This window comes from Hippopotamus amphibius, chromosome 4 (genome assembly GCF_030028045.1).
Source record: "Hippopotamus amphibius kiboko isolate mHipAmp2 chromosome 4, mHipAmp2.hap2, whole genome shotgun sequence".
Classification (NCBI taxonomy): Eukaryota; Metazoa; Chordata; class Mammalia; order Artiodactyla; family Hippopotamidae; genus Hippopotamus; species Hippopotamus amphibius.
The window spans coordinates 15,818,602-15,839,492 of NC_080189.1; the positions used below are offsets into that span (position 1 = coordinate 15,818,602).

General features: G+C 42.0%; 1 protein-coding gene across 1 annotated transcript in view; it reads left to right on the forward strand.

Annotated features, from left to right (window-relative positions):
• Positions 1–2,548: 2,548 nt before the first annotated feature.
• ATP6V0A4 (ATPase H+ transporting V0 subunit a4) overlaps positions 2,549–20,891 on the forward strand; it is a 46,708-nt gene continuing 28,365 nt past the window's right edge. Inside the window, exons 1-7 of the mRNA XM_057731329.1 lie at positions 2,549–2,626; positions 8,072–8,197; positions 8,724–8,818; positions 10,028–10,154; positions 15,423–15,505; positions 16,794–16,887; positions 19,075–19,287. Coding sequence (XP_057587312.1) covers positions 2,549–2,626; positions 8,072–8,197; positions 8,724–8,818; positions 10,028–10,154; positions 15,423–15,505; positions 16,794–16,887; positions 19,075–19,287 — 816 coding nt within the window. The remainder of the gene's footprint in view (positions 2,627–8,071; positions 8,198–8,723; positions 8,819–10,027; positions 10,155–15,422; positions 15,506–16,793; positions 16,888–19,074; positions 19,288–20,891) is intronic.

Below are 20,891 nucleotides of genomic sequence, written 5' to 3' on the forward strand. Positions count from 1 at the left end.
ACTGCACAGGGTTCTGTTGTATCAGTTTAATCATTCCCCTGCTGATGGGTATCTAGGTTAGATCTATTTATTATAATTAGTATACACAGTGTTATCAGAAACATCCTTGTGAATCTATTTTCCCATCCTCAAGTTTATCTGGGTGAAGAGCAATAGAAATCTTGGGTCATGGATATGAGTAATATCAAGTTTGGTAGCTATGACAAATTGCTCTCTAAAAAGCTGTACAAATGTACACTTCAAGTATTAAGTGTATGAAAATGCCTGCTTCCTCATACCCTCCACAAACATAAGTTTTTAATCATATGTTTTTAATTTAATATTTTGCCAATCTGATAGTGGTGAAAAGTACTACCTTGTTTTTGTTTCTGTTTTTAAAATCAGGAGTGGTTCCTTTTACATTTTTTTCTTCTGTTGGATTTTAATTTAACTCAACTGAAACCAGTTTTTGTCCTAAGGTTTTCACACATTTGTTACCTCAAATATCTTTGTCTCCTGCAGACCGACGCTGGGTCAAGATGGCGTCCGTATTCCGAAGTGAGGAGATGTGTTTATCACAGCTCTTCCTTCAGGTGGAGGCTGCATATTGCTGTGTAGCTGAGCTTGGAGAGCTTGGATTGGTTCAGTTCAAAGATGTAAGTGCTGCGTTCTTTGGAGACCAGAGGAAGGCGGAGTTTCCGCTTCTTAGTAGTGCACAAAGTTCAGGGAGAAGAGCCCTGGGCTGCAATAGATGGAATTCGGTGGTTCTAGTTCTTCCGGCTGGGATTTGTGATAAAATTGGGCAAGTGATTAGCAAACATGTTCTCCCTTCCTCCCTATGTGTCTCCTCTGTAGGAATGTATCGACACGCTAATGTAGGCACAAAGATGGCACCGTATTTTATTTCTTGTGTATGATCTTCAAAACAGGTGATATATCCAATGGCATGGATTACCAACTTTGTCCTCAGGGCAGAAACCAATTCTTCCTGACTAGTTTGAGGAGTCCACAGTCTCTGCAGAGTGACATTCTTAGGCTAGACTGTTTTTTGTTTTGTTTTTTTCTTTCCAGTTTTATTGAGATATATAATTGACCTATGATACTGTGTAAGTTTAAGGTGTACAACATAATTATTTGACTTCCATACATCGTGATATGATGACCACAGTAAGTTTAGTGAACATCCATTATCTCCTATAGATACAAAATTAAAATAGAAAAAAATTTTTTTTTCTCGTGATGAGAACTCTTAGGATTTACTCTCTTAATAGTTTTCATATATAATGTACAGGAGTGTTAATTATGTTTATCATGTACATTTACATCCCTCATACTTATTTATCTTATAATTGGAAGTTTGTACGTTTTGATTGTCTTCATTCAATTTCTTCATTCCCTCCTCTCCCACCTCTGGTAACCACAAATCTGATCTCTTTTTCTATGAGTTTGTTTGTTTTTGAAGTATAATTGACCCACGACACTATGCTAGTTTCTGGTACACACCCATACCAGGATATCGATACTTCTGTATATACATTTCAAAATGATCACCATGGTAAGTCTGTTTACCATCTGTCACCATCGGACTGTCCTGAGTATGGTGTTGGGGTATTATTTCCCAGAGGCAGCTTAGAGCCTCACCAAAGTCTTTTGAATCCAATTTAGAAAATTGGACTCATTTTCTCACTAAGGTCAGGGTCAAAACCAAGCCCTGCAGAGAAGGCTCATGTCTTGTTCTTTGCAGCCCTAATTCTTAGCTCAGGATCTGACACGGGGCACTTCCTCAGTAACACTTATTGGGTTGAGCTGAGGATCACAGGCACAAGGATGCTGACTTTTTGTTGAAGACCAGGATCCACTGCATGGAGCTGTGCACTTTTCAAGGCCCTGTCATATTCGTGACGTCATTGAGGAATTCAAGGCATATTTGGATAATAAGTACAACTAAAAATAAGGAAACCGTAGCTACAAGAGGACTTCTAAAAGTATAAGGAGGCCAGAACTTGAAGCATTTGGGGGACTGAGTGTAAGAACAAGTTGTGTTTTGCCTGGAACTCTCCTGTCTTATGCATGGAAGTATCTAGTCTTAAGACGATTCCAGCAACATTCTCCAGCAAATAAAATAAAATAACCAAAAAGGATATGTTGGCAGTAGTTGCTACTAATGTGTGCCTTGTGGTTTCTCACGCCCCTCTAGTTAAATGTGAACGAAAGCCGCTTCCAAAGGAAATTTGTGAATGAAGTCAGAAGGTGTGAATCACTGGAGAGAATCCTCCGTAAGCTAATTTTCTGCTTCGTGTCTAAAGTAAACTGGCAGGGAGGGAAATGGTTTGCAGGGCTGATGTACTGCAATATGCCCCTCTTTGTAATGCTACTCTAGGTGATCCTGGAGATGGTGGGGGAGGTTAGAGATGGGATCCAGGTGCTGAGGCAGGTCCCCAGGGCAATTCAGGCAGCTGAGCTGGTAAAGGCACCTGTCCTGCTTGACCCCATTCCTTAGGTACGAAAAATCACAGTCACCTTGGGCTCTCTGGTGGGGTTTCGTCCCTCAGGTTTTCTGGAAGATCAGATGCATAATGAGATTGAGATTCAAGTGCCTGAGAAGTCCCCGTCGACCCCTCTCCCACGGGAAATGATTACCCTGGAGGTAGGCTCTTTCTGACTTTACTGAGGACAGTCATCTCCTTGGGGACTCTGTAAGCCTCTCATGGGTCCTTTACTGAACTCCCCGTTGCTGAAGGTGTGAAGGTGGATTTATGTGTTGGTCCACTTTTCAGTGTTACTACCCCAGGAAAATCCCCCCTTGCAATTTTTAGTCACTCTTCCTGATCCAGGAGAGAGCTGTTTTCTCTCTCAAAGCAGCGCTAGTGAAGCTCACCCCACTTTGCGGAGTGGTTTCCTTTGGGACAGCGAATTCTTGTCTATATGATGCCACTGAACAGACCTTATGCTGGCACAGTGGGATGTTTTTTCCTTTCTTTCTTTAAACTGCATTCATCATGCTGTATATTACATCTCCAGGACTTATTTCATAACTGAAAGTGTGCACTTTTTGACCACCTTCACCCATTTCTCCCACCCCCCTCACCCCTGCCCCTGGCTACCACCAATTTGTTCTCTGTGTCTCTGAGTTCAGTTTCTTTTCAGGTTCCACATTCCTCACATAAGTGAGGTCATACGGTATTTGTCTTTCTCTACCTGACTTATCTCACTTAGCAGAATACCCTCAAGGTACATCCATGTCGAAAATGGCAGGATTTCCTTTTTTTTTTTTTTTAATGGCTGAATAATATTCCTTTGTATATCTATATACCACATTTTCTTTATCCATGCATCTGTTGGTGGACACATGTTGTTTTCATGTCTTGGCTATTGTAAATAATTCTGCAGTGAACATGGGGATGCCGATTTATTTTCAAGACAGTTCTCTTTGGATAAATACCCAGAAGTGGAATTGCTGGATCCAATGGATTGTTCCCTAAGTATCTGTCTGGTAGGAAATAGCTGATTCATTGGGCCCACTCTGGGTTGAGGCCTCTCCTCAGACTGGCTTCTGAGGTCAAGTGTGAGAAGACAGCAGTTTTCTTTAGCCAAGGCCATTATGGCTGGTGGGGCCCTCCCCTTTTCTTTCCCCTCTCTGTCTACTTGCTTTTATAAAACACTCAGTATCTGCCATGTACAAGGCACCTTAGAGAAAAATGAAACATGGCCTTGCCCTCTAGGAGCTTCTAGAGCAGGTGGTAGAGAGAGGCGGGAGGGTGAGGCAGAGGGAGAGGATGTCAAAAGGTGGGCAGGGCCAGATCCTGGAAGGCCCTATAGATCTTGATTAAAAAAAAAAAAATTGGACTTTTTATTCCCAGAGGAGGAAGGGCTCACTAAGGGAGGCAGGTAGGGAGGAGCGTCTCTGAGCTGAGCCTTATCTCTGGCTGGGTTTTCTCATTTGTTTTTTGTTTTAAGATAACTTAAAATTCTTGAAATTGTTGAAGCCATCAGTAGTATAAATCTAGATTCTCTAACAGACATATGAGACTGGCAACTCCCCTAGAAAATATTTTGGATCTTGTCATATTAAGGTCTGGATATTTTGGGAGACAGTTTTTAATCCGTGTAAATAGGATTTCCATAAAATCATCCCCAGTTTCAGTCTTATCATTAGTCTTCTAAAACCAGCCCTGTTAATTCACAGCTCTCCTCCCGCCATCATCCCCCTCACCTCCCTAAACACTTAGAGCTGTTCTTGTGGACTGTGAGATATCTTCTTTTTTTTTTTTTTTGTGAGATATCTTAATGGTCATGTTTTCACCATTATCTTTTTTTTAAATTGAAGTATAGTTGATTTACAGTATTGTTTTGGTTTCTGGTGTACAGCAGAGTGATTCAGTTATACATATACATATGCATCTTTTTCAGCTTCTTTTCCATAATAGAGAAGATATAGTTCCCTGTGCTCTGCAGTAGGACTTTGTTGTTTATCTATTTTATATACGGTAGTGTGTATCTGTTAATCTCAAATTCCTAATTTATCCCTCCCCCTTCCCCTTTGGTAACCTTACATTTGTTTTCTGTGCCTGTGAGTCTATTTCTGTTCTGTAAATAAGTTCATTTGTATCTTTTTTTTTTAAATTCCACATATAAGTGATATCATATGATATTTGTCTTTCTCGGTCTGACTCACTTCACTTAGTATGATAAATCTCTAGGTCCACCCATGTTGTTGCAGATTCACCCTAATCTTTTTTCTGAGTTTTGCAGAAGTTTTCTAAGTTTTCCAACTGTCTTCTTAACCGTTTCATTCTTTTTTTTTTTTTACAAGGTTTTGTTAGTTTCTGGTGTACAGCAAAGTGACTCAGATTTTTATATATATATATATATATATATAATCTTTTTCATATTCTTTTCTTAACCATTCCAGTCTATTCTGCCTCCTATCACCAGCCTAACTTTTGTCATGGTGTTGCTCTATCTTGTCACTTCTCTGCTTGAGAATGTATGTGGTTCCCTTCTTGCCTATGTCAGGTCCATCCTGGCAGCAAAGCCCGCTCTCCTCAGCTCTGTCCTACCTCTCACATCCTCCACTCTCCTTGGGCAGGTGCCTTGATTGTATACTCTTATATGATATTGAGGATCCCAAAGAGCTTCATTTATCAGGGTTATCTTTATTGATATTTACTGCATTAGGAACTAAAACTGAAAAAAAATAAAATATTTATTAATTTGTTAAAAAATAACAAGAATATCTCATTGCATGTTAACATTTTTTAATGAAAAATGATTGTATTTTCCAAGACCAAACCTTTAGTGAAAAGAGTGACGTTGTTTGCAAATTTCTTAAATGTATGGCTTAATAGAAGACTGATTTCTCGTGTCTATTCTGCTTTGAATCTGTTGCGATTTGTTGTTCTTATTGAAGTATATAGAGAGTTCAGCCTTGCACAATAGGTAGTTGGAAAAGGGAGGAGTATTTTAATAGCCTTTTCAAACAATTGCGGATAGTCTTTGATATTACACTGAAACTTGACAAGCATGGAGACTCTTGCTTTTGTTAAATAGGTAACAAGTATTTTTGTTTCCAAATTGGTGTTGGTTATGTGTTTTTGACAGTACCTTAAAAAAATCGGTTCATCCCAATGAGTTTGTTATTGGCTGACTAGTTGGTTTGAAACTGTACACATTTGTAGTAATAACCAGTTAGATAAGGGGCCATCAGATGTGTGCCAACAGTCTTTGCTCAGTATTTTCCTTCTAGATACTATTTATTGTAAAGATGAAATTAAAACAACATGAGCTTATGAGAGTTATATCTGTCTTACCATTGACCATGGGGATTGATTGATTCAACTGATCTGACAGCTGAGTGTTCCTCCTACATTCCTAGAAAGGACGATCCTTCTGGCAAGAGTACACAGTGGCTCGGGCCCTTGCCTTGTAGAATTTCTAAAGAGGCTTTCATAGCAATCCTAGAGGGAATAATAATTCAGGAAAAAAAAAATCTACCTACAAATCTACCATCTCAGCAAAAACTGCCTTAATTTTTCTGTTTTTATTCTTACCAGGTATATTTTTCTATAACTACATATCCATAATGTACATTGTAATTTTCTACTTTTCCATTTACTATCATGTAAACCATTTCTTAGGTATTGGATTGTTCTCCAAAATATTTTTAATAGCAGCATTACTTTTAATGGAATCATTAACTGAATAGAGCAAATGGTTAAGAAATGAGGATTTCATTTTTTCCCCCCAATTTGTGCCACCTATATATATAGTCAGTGTTCAAAATTCAGGGTAGTGATTGTTTTTGGAAGGGGAAGGCATAGGATACAGTTGAAGCTAGGTGATCAGTGTGAGTTCATTATGTAGTCTCTCTACTAAAGTATGTCTGAAAAATGTTATTCCATTTTGTCTGATGTTAATGTGCTTTTTTTGGAAGATAGGAACTAACATTTGCATGGATTTTTTTTTATTGTTTTTTTGTTTGTTTAATCTCTTTGGTGAGGGTGTCTCAGATGGATTTTTAAAAAATCTAGCGTGTTAATATCAGTCTTTTAATAGATGACCTTAATCCATTTTCCTTTATTATGGTTCCCGAGTTCCTGGCTCTTTATTATGCCATTCCTTTGTTTTTTCCTCCCCTTTCTTGCCTTTCTGTAATACCTTCCAACCCTTTCCCCCTTCTCTTGGGTTGAGAGCTATAGATTATAGTTATGCTTAACATCTCCAGATACATGCTTAGTAAATTTTTCCCATAAAAACTGCTGCTGGTTCAGTGCTCATTCCTTTGTGGATTATATGTCTTTTTTTTTTTTTAACCCCTGATGGCCTTTAAGGTTTTGTCTTTGTTCTATAGTTGCACTACAATGTGTTTAAGTATGGATTTATTTGTAATTGTTTTCATTAAATAATTGGTATATTAGGATTTTTAGAAAATACATGTAAGGTACAAAGAATAATGATATAGCAAATATCAAGTGTCTCCACCCTGTATAAGGTGAAAGGCGACCACGGTGATGCTCTTAAAGCCCTCTGTGTGCCCCTTCCCACCCCTCCCCTCCCCCCTTGGAGATAAACACTACCTGAATTTTGTATTTTTCATGTTTCTGAAATTAATTCATTTTCACTGCTGGGTAGTGTTTCTTTTATTGAATGTACCCTGCTTTATCCATTCTATAAAAATGGATACTGGGTGAATGAGAAATGAGCTTTCATATTTTAAAATTATTTGCTAAATCTCAAATTGTGTCTAGTAGAGAGTTGATCCTCATGTATTGAATTTTGAATTTCAGTAGCTGTATGTTACCTTTTAAAATTTCTAGTAGTTTTTTTTTTTAATACCTGCGTTCTTTCATTTTAGGACATGTTTGTTTAATAATTTCTTTTACTTTTTAGTGGAAGTAATACCTTTGTTTATCTCTTTGAACATTCAAAACTCTTTCAGACTATTTTGTAAAAATAATTTTACCCACTGTAATTTTGTGTTCTGATTGTTGATTTTGTTGGTGACTTTTCCTATCATTGGATTCCTTCATGAGCCACATTCTTTTTACAGCCTCACTTGAAAGGGAGATTGGTTTCTTCTTTGTTTTTGTCATCTTGCCTTCTGTGCTCACCCTTCTCTATGTCACCTTTTTCACTTGCTTGTACCTGGTTCTCCAGACCCCAACTCAGAACTGGTGGTTTCTTTTTTCATATTTTATGAGAAAATATATTTTATACTTTATCATTACAGTGTATTTGGGGCAGAAGGAATTCTTAACGTGTAGATTTACTCTAGCTTCCCTATTCAGTGTTTAAAATGGGAAAGAAATGTGATTTGCTGAAATGCCTTCACTTCCTCATGCAGCTAACTTCCCTTCCCCCAGAGTGTTTTCTGATCCTCCCTATTTGATGAGGGAGCTCCTGAGAGTGTGTGACTGTGGCTTTACCTACAGGTCTACGGCCTTGCTGAGTTTGACTGAACAGGCTTCTCAGCTTCAAGCTACCTTGTGATGCACTGAATACTGCTTTGATATTTAGTTATCTGTTATTATTAATGTACAGTAAATGTCATAACACTTTCTGCGTGGCTTATTTTCTTTTCCCTCCTGCATAGACTGCTCTAGAAAAATTGGAAGGAGAGTTACAGGAAGCCAATCAGAACTATCAGGCTTTGAAGAGAAGCTTCCTAGAACTGACTGAATTCAAACATCTCCTGAAGAAAACCCAGGACTTCTTTGAGGTTGTAATTTGGGGACTGTTTATTCAAGGGCCCTTTCCTCCAGAACCTGAAATTTCCATTTTGACAACTGGCTGGTTTGAAATATGAACACATTGCCCTGTTTCTGTCACGTGGCTGGGCTGGAGGGGAGGGGGAGGGTGGCATGTGGCACTGGGTGAAATGAATGCAAAAATATTAAGGTGCTCACTAAAAAGTGTGTGCCCCAAATGGCCCAGACAGAAGTGAAAGTCAGAATAAAGCACAACAGTTAGTTTGAGCAGATTTGGGATTTTGATAGGAAGAGACTGGGGAAGTTTTTTGATCTGGCAAAGAGCACTCTCCTGTTTTTTGTTTTTTGTTTTTTTTAACACAGAAATCTTTATTTAAAACAGAAAAATAGATCAGGCCTAAGCAGTCTACCTTTTGAATTCTGACTATTTGTGGAAAATTGAAGCATCATTAAAAGCAGACAAAACCATGAGGTTGTGGGTGCTTTTAAGGTAGTCTAAATACATTTTAATGAAAATAGTGATTCTTTGACTTTCAGACGGAAACCAATTTAGCTGATGATTTCTTTACGGAAGACACTTCTGGTCTGCTGGAGTTAAGACCTACGCCTGCATACATGAGTGGAAAGCTGGGGTTAGTGAAACTCCCTGCTCTGAAAGTTACGTGTAGATGGGTCCCTGGTCCATAGCTCAGTGCCTGGCACATGCTAGGTTTCCCTGAGTGTTTGAGTGAATGAGTGAATGGACAAATAGTGACTGGCATGGGGACTATTTCACTTGACTATGAGGCCTCCATCCCGTAATAAACCCAAGTCTAACCTGACCAGGTTGGTGGGATTGCAGGTAGTGTTACCTTGTTTATGGTGATACTGACATTCTTGAGCCTAAGGGGTACAATGTTTGTATTGTCTCCACATGGGAAGGATGTAGTGATAATTGTTTAGATGGTGTTTCTCAGCTGCTGCCTGGCTTTAGAATAAGGCTATGGGATACATGTTTGTTTTTTTCTTGTCTCTGAAATATTGTTTTGATAATAAAATAGATTTGGAGTGTGAAGTGTGAACATAATTAGCAGTGAGGTAGTTATGCAATCGCATCTTCCATAAGTAGAGGTAGTAGGATGTGATAATACCCACCAAAATGTGTGGTGACTCAAAATGATGGGATTTCATTTAGTGTCCAAGTAAAACTGATGAAAGTGATGAGTTTTGAAATTCTAGTTTTTTATTCAATAGGTACTTAGGGGCCTACTATTTGAGGCACTAGACATTGAAGTTGAAGTGGCAAGGAAAATATGTATTGAAAATATTTGATCAGAAGGTAATACAGAATCAATGTACATTTAAAGTAATAGGCCAATGAAAGTAACCATTTTAAAGTTAATTTGAAAAGTTTGGATCAGAAATTATCTAGATACATAGATGATTGTAAAAGTAGAGATTATAGAAATCAATATATGTTTCAGTCTTAGTACATTGTTTGTATAAATGCATAGAGACCACTGTTGAGCAGATTGAACACTTACTTGCTTCCTTTAGCTGCGATGCTATAATGAATGGTGTATTATATTTTTAATTGCAAATAAGTGAATGTATAGTATTGGAGTGATTAAGGAAACCTGGACATGTCAAAAGAAACAAGAGGTCAAAAGGGACTTGGGGAAAGTTGGGGCTGGGATCCAGAGTGGCCTTGTGGCCTCTGCTAGGCAGAGCTGTGTCCTTACCTCCTGCTCAGAGGGAGGTGGTCCTCCACCTTCTGGTTGCACATCTTCATGTCCTACAGGGCCTTCTCCCTGCACCCTGCTCCCTGTGCCTCAGTAACATCTCCTCTTCTGACTGCCCAGGTTCACGGCTGGTGTGATTAACCGGGAGAGGATGGCTTCCTTTGAGAGGCTGCTGTGGCGAATTTGCCGAGGAAACATCTACTTAAAGTTCAGTGAGATGGACGTGGTTCTGGAAGATCCTGTCACAGTGTGTATCTCAGGCTGCAGAAGACATTCTCTTAAATTTCCTGTAGCCCTACCAGAGGGATTTCGTTCTCTCAAACACTGAGTCTTTAGCTCTATGAAGCTAATATCTATTTCCTTTTTTTCTCCTTTCTTTTCTTTTTTTCCTCCCCCACCACTCCTCTTAAAAAAAGACCCATGAAAGGACTGATTCTTGTTAACACCTCGTAAGTGTTCATTCCTCCAAATGACTTAGCTTTACCAGTTCCTGGAAACTTAGCTGTACTAGTGCCACATGGGGTGGCAACTGTGTCTTCATCCAAAGCACTGAGAACTGATTTAGGTCAGTGTGCCCCAAGCTCTAGTGTGCACACTAGCACGGAGATCTTGTTCAGTGTATTGATAGATTCTGATTCAGTGGGTCTGTGGTGGCAACCAGGAGCTTGCATTTTTGAGTTAGTTACTGGTACTAACAGACCACATACTTTGAACGAAGATTTGGAGGGTCTCCTTCACTGAGTGCCACACAGTTATTGCTACTAATTCTGTAGAGTGTTTCTTCCACCACCCTTCTGGTTAGTATTGAAATCCACTTACTTTTTTTTTTTTTTTTAAGAATTTTTATTGAGATACAGTTAGACAATAAACAGCATATATTTAGAGTGTACAATTTGGTATCCCAATCTCCCAATTCATTCCCTCCCAACCCTCCCCACTTTCCCCACTTGGTTTCCATATGTTTGTTCTCTACACCTGTGTCTCTATTTCTGCCTTGCATTTCCTCTTTCATAGTTGTTAGCATTTGCCTTATGTATTGAGGTGCTCCTGTATTAGGTGCATATATATTTATAATTGTTATCTCCTCTTCTTGGATGGATCCCTTGATCTTTATGTAATGTCCTTTCTTGTCTCTTGTAACATTTTTTATTTTAAAGTCTATTTTATCTGATATGAATATTGCTGCTCCAGCTTTCTTTTGATTTCCATTTGCATGGAATATCTTTTTCCATCCCCTCACTTTCCATCTGTATGTGTCCCTAGGTCTGAAGTGAGTCTCTTGTAGACAGCATGTATATGGGTCTTGTTTTGTGTCCATTCAGCCAGTCTGTGTCTTTTGGTTGGTGCGTTTCATCCATTTACATTCAAGGTAATTATCGATATGTATGTTCCTATTACTATTTCTTAATTGTTTTGTTTTTGTTTTTGTAGGTCCTTTTCTTCTCTTATGTTTCCCGCTTTGAGAAGTTCCTTTAGCATTTGTTGTAGGGCCGGTTTGGTGGTGCTGAATTCTCTTAGCTGTTGCTTGTCTGTAAAGCTTTTGATTTCTCCCTCGAATCTGAATGAGATCCTTGCTGGGTAGAGTATTCTTGGTTGTAGGTTCTTCTCTTTCATCACTTGAAATATATCATGCCACTCCCTTCTGGCTTGCAGAGTTTCTGCTGAGAAATCAGCTGTTACCCTTATGGGAGTTCCCTTGTATGTTATTTGTCGTTTTTCCCTTGTTGCTTTTAATAACTTTTCTCTGTCTTTAATTTTTGTCACCTTGACTACTATGTGTCTTGGCGTGTTTCTCCTTGGGTTTATCCTGCCTGGGACTCTCTGCGCTTCCTGGACTTGGGTAGCTGTTTCCTTTCCCATGTTAGGTAAATTTTCAACTCTAATCTCTTCCAATATTTTCTCAGGTCCTTTCTCTCTCTCTTCTCCTTCTGGGACCCCTATAATGCGAATGTTGGTGTGTTTAACATTGTCCCAGAGGTCTCTTAGGCTGTCTTCAGTTCTTTTCATTCTTTTTTTTTTATTCTTTTCTGCATCAGTGATTATCACCATTCTGTCTTCCAGGTCACTTATTTGCCCTTCCGCCTCAGTTAATCTGCTACTGGTTCCTTCTAGTGTATTTTTCATTTCAGTTATTGTGTTGCATATCTCTGTTTGTTTGTTCTTTAGTTCTTCTAGGTCTTTGGTAAACTTTTTGATCTTTGCATCCATTCTTTTTTCAAAGTCCTGGATCATCTTCACCATCATTATTGTGAATTCTTTTCCTGGAAGGGTGCCTATCTCCTCTTCATTTAGTTGTTTTCCTGGGTTTTTATCCTGTCCCTTCATCTGGTACAAAGTCCTCTACTTTTTCATTTTTTCTATCTTTCTGTGTCTGTGGTTTTCAGTTCCACAAGACGAAATACTGCTGATACTGCTTGATAGTGCTGTCTGCCATCTTGTGGAGGAAGCTCTCTAGGAGGCTCGTGGGTGCTTCCTGATGGGAGGGAGTGATGGTGGGTAGGGCTGGGTGGGTGGAGCTCAGTAAGACTTTAATCTGATTTGGTAGGTGAAGCTCAGTAAAACTTTAATCTGCTTGTCTGCCAATGGGTGGGGCTGTGTTCCCACCTTGTTGGCTGTTTGGCCTGAGGCTATCTAGCACTGGAGCTTACAGGCTCTTTGGTGGGGCTAATGGCAGACTCTGGGAGGGCTCATGCCAGTGAGCACTTCCCAGAACCCCTGGCACCAGTGCCCCATCTCCTCGGTGAGCCACAGTTGCCCCCCACCTCTGCAGGCAACCCTCCAACACCAGCAGGTAGGTCTGGTTCAGTCTGCTATGGGGTCACTGCTCCTTCCCCCTGGGTCCTGGTGAGCACACTTTTTTGTGTGCCCTCCAAGAGTGGTGTCTCTGTTTCCCCCAGTCCTATGGAGGTCCTGCAGTCAAATCCCACTGGCTTTCAAAGTCTGATTCTCTGGGGATTCCTCCTCCTGTTGCTGGACTCCCAGGTTGGGAAGCCTGACATGGGGTTCAGAACCCTCACTTTAGTGGGTGGACTTCTGCAGTATAACTGTTCTCCAGTTTGTGAGTCACCCAACCAGCATTTATGGGATTTGATTTTAACGTGATTGCACCCCTCCTACTGTCTCATTGTGGCTTCTCCTTTTTCTCTGGATGTGGGGTGTCTTTTTTGGTGAGTTCCAGGGTCTTTCCCGAAATGCACTTACTTTTTAATTCCAAGAAGCTGGGCTTATTTCTAAGAGAGTCCTAATCTTATCTAGAATAGAGGCTAAATAACATAATTTTAAGTTTTATTTCATGGAAAACAACTTCATAGTTAAAATAAATACAATTTAAGATAAGAAAAAAAGCACTTGTTAAAAAAAAACCCCACAAACCGTCACCATTCTAATGTCTTTATTTTTTTCTTGTGCTCGTTTCCTCTAGTCCACAGCCATAGGCAGGTATAATTTAATATGGTTGCAGTGATAGCATGGAAATCATTTTTTTGGACTTCTTTTGATTTTAGATAATATAAGTGCCTTCTTGTATTACTATGTGTCCTTCATAAATATTATTTTAAAATTCAACACTGAATCATTACTTTTCATAATCATGTTTTGACATGAAATAGTCATGGTGGTAGAGAGAGCATTTACAAAGTAAGGTGACTTTAGCCTGATGACACTGAAGGTCACTGAGCAGATGGCATGAGATCAGAGTGGATTCCTGGTTCTGGTGGATCAAGAGACAAGAAGATCTGAGAGATTCAGCAAAGGACTAGGGGTGGACTCCATGGATGAGGGAACCTTTGGAAATAATGTAAAGCAGGCAGCTTCCCAAATCCTAAAATACCCCTTACCTGCTCCCATAAGCAATTACCAAAGTGACAATTCATTTTGATATTTTCAATTGGTGCCTGATATTTCCATTGAGTTGATGTGACATTAACTATCTGTTATTAGACACTTTATTTCCAGTTTTTCTCCAGAATATAGACACTACAATAAGCATCTTCATCCATGTGAGTTTTTATTTTATTTTGAACTACTTCCATGATATGAATTCAGAGAAATAGGATTGCTAGCTTAAAGGGTGTGTGCATTTTCATGACCCTTGATGGGTCCTGACAAATGGCTTTTCAGTGGGGTTGTACCTGATTCCACAGGTACCTGATACCTGAGTGGTGTGTGACGAGTACTTTGGATTTGTTATCACTTTTCCAACAATGGGTTTCATCATTTTACCTTTATCCCCCACCCCAAATTAAATGAGTAAAACAGCGCATTTCTTTGCTTAAACATTTCCATATATGCTTGTGAAATACACGTTTTCCCTTGTGAAATGTCAAACTTGGACTTTAAAATTGCATTTAAGGCTTCCCTGGTAGCACAGTGGTTAAGAACCTGTCTGCCAATGCAGGGAACATAGGTTTAATCTCTGGTCCAGGAAGATCCCACATGCTGAGGAGCAACAAAGTCCATGCACCACAACTACTGAGCCTGTGAGCCATAGTTAATGAGCCCATGTGCTGCAACTACTGAAGCCCATGTACCTAGAGCCCATGCTCTGCAACAAGAGAAGCCACCGCAATGAGAAGCCTGAGCACCACAATGAAGAGTAGCCCCTGCTCGCCGCAGCTGGAGAAAGCCTGCACGCAGCAATGAAGACCTAACACAGCCAATAAAAAAAAGAAAGAAAAATTGCATTTAATCAGTGTTCTTATGGGCATACAGTGAGTGTGTGAGTGAAACCTGGCTCTACCTTTGTTAAATATCAAATACCCACTCACCCCTGAAAGGTAAATGCTGTGTATGAGTTAATGCTGGTGAGCTAGGTCAGCTATTTTTAATTTTTAATTTTTTAAATTTTTTAAATTTGTGTATTTATTTATTTTATTGGCTGTGTTGGGTCTTTTTTGCTGTGCTCGGGCCTTCTTTTTAGTTGCGGTGAGCGGGGGCTACTCTTCGTTGCGGTGTGCAGGCTCCTCATTGCTGTGGCTTCTCGTTGCAGAGCACGGGCTCTAGGCGCATGGGCTTCAGTAGTTGCAGCACATGGGCTCAATAGTTGTGGCTCACGGGCTCTAAAGCACAGGCTCAGTAGTTGTGGCGCATGGGCTTAGTTTCTCCGCGGCATGTGGGATCTTCCTGGAGCAGGGATCGAACCCATGTCCCCTGCATTGGCAGGTGGATTCTCAACCACTGCGCCACCTAGAAAGCCCCAGCTGTTTTTATTTTAAGCCTTGCAATATCCTGGTCCCTCTCTCCTGGATGTTTTCTTAACACATCTCTGAAGCACAGAGCTTAGAGCTGAATACTAGGCTCAGCTATGATCCAACTACTGTAGCAAACAGTGAAGTTGTCCCTTTAAGGCTGTATCAGCCTCCCTGAGGGCCCTGCCTGGTCTGCCTCAGTGACCTTGCCCTCAACCATAATGAATTATGAACTTGAATCAACTGGGAGAAGCTGAAGTTTTTCCAATTTTACATTTAGAAAAATTTTTAAATTTCTAAAAACATTTTTTACTGTTCTGATTTTTCAGAGAGAAGAAATTAAAAAGAATATATTCATCATATTTTATCAAGGAGAGCAGCTCAGGCAGAAAATCAAGAAAATCTGTGATGGGTAAGCAACTATTTTTTAAAATTAATTAATTAGTTGCATTGGGTCTTCGCTGCTGTGCGAAGGCTTTCTCTAGTTGTGGTGAGCAGGGGCTACTCTTTGTTGTCGTGTGCAAGCTTCTCATTTGGTGGCTTTTCTTTTTGCAGAGCACAGGCTCTAGGCTCGAGGGCTTCAGTAGTTGTGGCTTGCGGGCTCTAGAGCACAGACTCAGTAGTTGTGGTGCATGGACTTAGCTGCTCCACAGCAAGTGGGATCTTCCCCACCCAGGGATTGAACCCGTGTCCCCTGCATTGGCAGGTGGATTCTTAACCACTGTGCCACCAATGAAATCCCCTGGGTAAGCAACTATTAAGGGGTCTTTTTGTCAGTGATTTGAGTCAGGGTGTATGCAATACAAAATAGATTCAAGTGGGGCTTCTTTGAGGTCCCTTAGGGTTTTAAAATAACTTTCTCACATTTGACAAGATGATGTTAAAAATGGAACCGATTTTTAGTAACTGTGGGAATAGGAACAGAGAGGACTTGATAAGCAAAATTTAAAGGGAGAAAAAGACATTTTCACCATTTCAGTTTATTCTTTCTCACCCCCTTTATCAGCTGCTAAAGAGCAGGCAAACTGCATGCTAAGTTGTTTCTGATGTTACAGAACCATCTTATATGCAGCCCCTTAGAAGCAGAAATTCAGTAGAGAAGGACATCAACACATTAATAAATTCTAGAGGGGGAAGAAGAGACAAGTCAAGCTTGTAGTCTTATTTATATAACATGTTGGGTTTTATGGTTTGAGTGAAGCCCATTCGTATAATAGAACCACAGCTTTTTTTTTTAATATTTATTTATTTATTTAATTTTTGGCTGCATCAAGTCTCCATTGCAGCACACAGGATCTTTGTTGCGGCATGTGGGCTTCTCTCTATTTGTGGCACATGGGCTCTCTAGTTGTGGCTTGCATGCTCAGTAGTTGCGGTGCATGGGCTTTGTTGCCCCGTGGCATGTGAGCTCTTAGTTCCCCGACCAGGGATCACACCCACATCCCCTGCATTGGAAATCATATTCTTAACCACTGGATCCCCAGGGAGGTCCCGGAACTATAGCTTTAATTCATGTAGTGCGAGCAGTGTGTTGGGAACCTTGTGACCGGGGTTCATTGTCTGACTGCCCAGGAGATGGTTATTCTAGGGAAAGGTGGTCATCTAACCACAGTAGGCAAATGTTGGGTTAGCGGAAAAGGACATACATAATGCTTCTTGGCAATAACCCACATGTGTCCTTTGGAATGTATGAAACTCAGGTTTCGAGCCACTGTATACCCCTGCCCAGAGCCGGCGCCAGAGCGCAGAGAGATGCTGGATGGTGTCAACATGAGGCTGGAAGATTTAATCACCGTGAGTGAGGTGTTCGGGTGCTTGACTTGAGTGGGGGCTGCTGAAGGGCTACATCTGCCGTTTCCTTATAAGTCCTGTCTCCCAGGCCCCTTGCTCCAAGGCTGGCTGGAATGTCTGCTATGCTCTTCTGGCCGTTGCTGCGGAGGAAACAGTGTTCACTAAGGTCACGGTGATGATTCTGCATGTCAGCGATGCTTTGCTTGGGCTTAGAGTTAATCTCAGCCCCGGTTAGCTTGCAGGTGCCCACCCCGGTCTGCTAAAAGGAGCCTTTTATTGCCAGACTGGCCTGGGTCGCATCTATGAGATAACTCACTAGCCAATGAAGTCAAGCAGCCAGTCTTGCTAATTCTGCAGCTGGGAATTGCCCAGTTGTGTGAGCCAAGCACTTCATTCTGTCAAGACAGTGAGTCTAGTTTCACATATGAACACGCCCCTAATTCCTATCCTCTTGTCGCATTTGTCATCACCTAGGATGGCTCTCAACACATATGACTTTCTTCAATAAGCTTCGCAGGGAATCACTGAAAGCGGCTGGGCCTACATCAGATCATGTGTTGCAGATCAGTCCTGTCCAATAGAACTCTGTGTGGTGGTGGAAACGTTATGTAACCCGCAAGTCCAGTGTGATAGCCGTGGGCCACACATGACCACTGAGCACTTGAAACATGGCTGGTGCAACTGGGGGACTGGATTTTTATTTGTATTTAATGTGGCTGCTGTATTGGTCAGCATAGTTCTAGGTCCTCAGTGAGTAGCTTTAGAAATTTGGTGTGTTTCAAAACTCCTAGGCAACCATCGTTATTTTCCCAGAAAAGCTGTGTTTAATTTCCTAATCCTCTTTATTCTCTCTGTCACTTGTCGAGGAGACTGTGTTTCCTTGAAGCAATTGCCCTTGAAGTCCGTTCCCCCAAATACTCTGCTGGATTTTATGAAAACTGCATAAGGAGAATGAAAGTTATGCTAAACTTACCCTTCTGTTTTGGAAGACTTGGGTAGCCACGTGTAAAGGTCACTGAAAGGGGTTACTGTGTCCTATCACCAGAACAAAAACTAATCCTGTTTGACAAATTCTCTGTGAGCCAACTCACCTATTCCTTCCTTCCTTCATTAATTCCTTTGTCCTTTATTGCAGAGGTTATGTATGTAAGGCATTTTGATAGGTGTATTAGTTTCCTAAGGCTGCTGTAACAAATTACTACAAACTGGGTGGCTTGAAACAACAGAAATTTGTTCCCTCACAGTTCTGAGGTGAAAAGTCTGAAATCAAGGTGTCGTCAGAGCCAGACTTCCTCTGAAGGCACTAGGAAAGGATCCTTCCTTGCCTCTTCTGCTGTGGTTTGCGTGCTTGCATCACCCCCAAATTTGTAGGTTGAAAACCTAATGCCCAAGGTGATAATGTTAGGAGGTGGGGCCTTCAGGAGGAGACGAGGTCATGAGGGCAGAGTCTTCATGGATGGGATGAGGGTCCTCATAAAAAAGACCCAGAGAGCTTGCTTGCACCTTCTGCCAGATGAGGTTAGCATTTGAAGTCTGCAACCCAGAAGAGGGCCTTCACCTAACCGTGCTGGCCTCCTCATCTCTGGCTTCCAGCTTCCAGAACTGTGAAGCATTTCTGTTGTTCATAAGCCCCCCAGTCTATGGTATTTTATTACAGCTGCCCGAGTTGACTAGGCATCTTCCTAGTCTCTGGTGGTCGTCAGCAATCCTCGGTGGTCCTTGCTTTGTCGAAGCATCACTCCAGTCCCTGCCTCCATCACACACGTCTTCCCTGTGTGCCTCGCTGTCCAAATTTCTTATAAAAACACCAGTCATACTGGAATAGCACCCACCCTGCTCCAGTATGACATCATTTTAACTTGGTTACATCTGCAAAGACCCTATTTCCAAATGAGATCACATTCACAGTTACCAGGGGTGAGGACTTTGGCATATCTTTTTGGGGGGACACAAGTCAACCCATCACAATAGTACTATTAGGAACTTAGAAGAAAAGGAAGATACAGTCCATGCCTGAGGGTTTTAACCTTTAACGGGGGAGATAAACTGCTCATGAGAGTTAAAGGCCAGATGAGAGCTGCGGGCCAGGAGCAGAGGGCGCCTCTGTGGCTGACGAGTCTCCGTTTTTGCCACATTGTCCGGCATCTCTCTGAGTGCCCCTTGCTTTGCTGTGTGCTGTTTTCTGCCCAGGTCATAACACAGACAGAGTCTCACCGTCAGAGCCTCCTGCAAGAAGCAGCTGCCAACTGGCACTCCTGGGTCATTAAAGTGCAGAAGATGAAGGCCATTTACCACATCCTGAACATGTGCAACATCGACGTCACCCAGCAGTGCATCATCGCCGAGATCTGGTTCCCGGTGGCAGACACTGTGCGCATCAGGAGGGCGCTGGAGCAAGGCATGGTGCGTGGCAGGTGCAGCAGGAGGGGGGACAGTCACGTCCGGCCTGAGCAGCCCCTCTGCTAGGCACTCAGGTCGTCTGCCTCCTAAGTCACGTGAATCTCACCTGGTGGGATTGTCTCCTAAGTCTTTGCGCCTTCAGTCCTTACCCAGCACGTGGGCGCGTGTCAGAAACTCCTGTTCTTCTCAGTGTTTGAAAAACATGCAACATTTCTTTGATCTTAGCAAGTGTTTACTGGGCACTGATGTGCCGTCAGTCTGCTAGTTATGCCCGTAGATACCATCTTTGTCTAGCTGGAAAGACAAATAACCAGGCACCTGCAATAACAGCCAGGACGTAGGGAGTGGATTGCTCCCTGTGTGCCAGCCACTGTGCTGAGCACTCATGTGCCGTATGTAACTCTCACCATGGTCTTGAGTCATCTCTGTAGGTGTTCACTGTGCCCCAGGAACTGATCTAGGGCTGTGCTGGCAGAACAAAGCCCTGCTCTGATAGAGTTTCTGGAAAGGGAGATAGACAGCAAGCTTGTCTCTAACTAATGTGATTTCAGGCAGTCATGCAAGGTGAACAGGAAGTAAAGCAGGGGGAAAGTGAAAAGATGGAGTGGGGAGTGGGGGCCCTGTCTGATAACCTATTCACCCCATTGGTGAAGAATGGACCCTCTGTCCTAAATAGTACAAGGTGGCCAGACACACGACACCTGACACTGGACAGATGAGGTTGGCCATAGTTTATTGGTCACATATAACTCACAGCGCAGGGGAGGACACCACACACAGGGCCATATGGAGGTTGCACTTGGGACCTACACTTGGGAGTAGAATGAACCAGCAGGGGCTGTGGGAGGCAGGTATTATAGTGACAAGAGGATAGAGGACCCCAATTGCCATGGGAGGGTGTGATTATTAGCTTGTTTGAATGATTTTCTGGGGTGGCAGGGAGGTGAAACTCATCAGGTTGAAGCCTGGGCAGTGTGCCATTGGTCTGGCTGATGGAGAACTAGCTGGGTGGGGAGCCTTTCCTGCTAAATGGGTGGCATATCTGGTGAGAGCAGTATGGCTTGGCCTTTGGGGCCCTGAATCTTTAGGTCTTTCTAATGCCATTATAGGGCTGTTGGGGAGAAGGCCCCTCTGAGCAGGTGGCATTGGAGCAGACTTTCCTGCATGTCATGGAAAGATGAGGTGGGGTGGGAAGAAGAGCTTTTAGCCTGGAGGGTCTGAAGAGAAGGGCCTGGAGATGGGGTTGGATAAAGAGATAGGAGTTATCTTTATCCCCTCTGTACAGATGAGGAAACTGAGGCACAGAGAATAGAAGTAACTTGACCATGGTCCTGAAGCCAGGAGGCAGGATTTGAATGTCCCCACATTGTGGTCCAAAATTACCCAAATGGGGCACTTACACAGAGTGTCTCACCCAGACTGGGAAGGGCAGGCTGTTTCTTAGAGGAATGCATGAGCTGAGCTGTGGAAGGGTGGTCAGTGAGCAGGTGGAGAGAGGTGGGGGTATCCTGCGGCGAAGGCTACTGGCTGGAATGAGGGCAAGGCAAGTTTAACGACTTAGAACAAGCTTGGGGAGAGGCTGCAGGGCAGGTCCTGATGGATGGGCT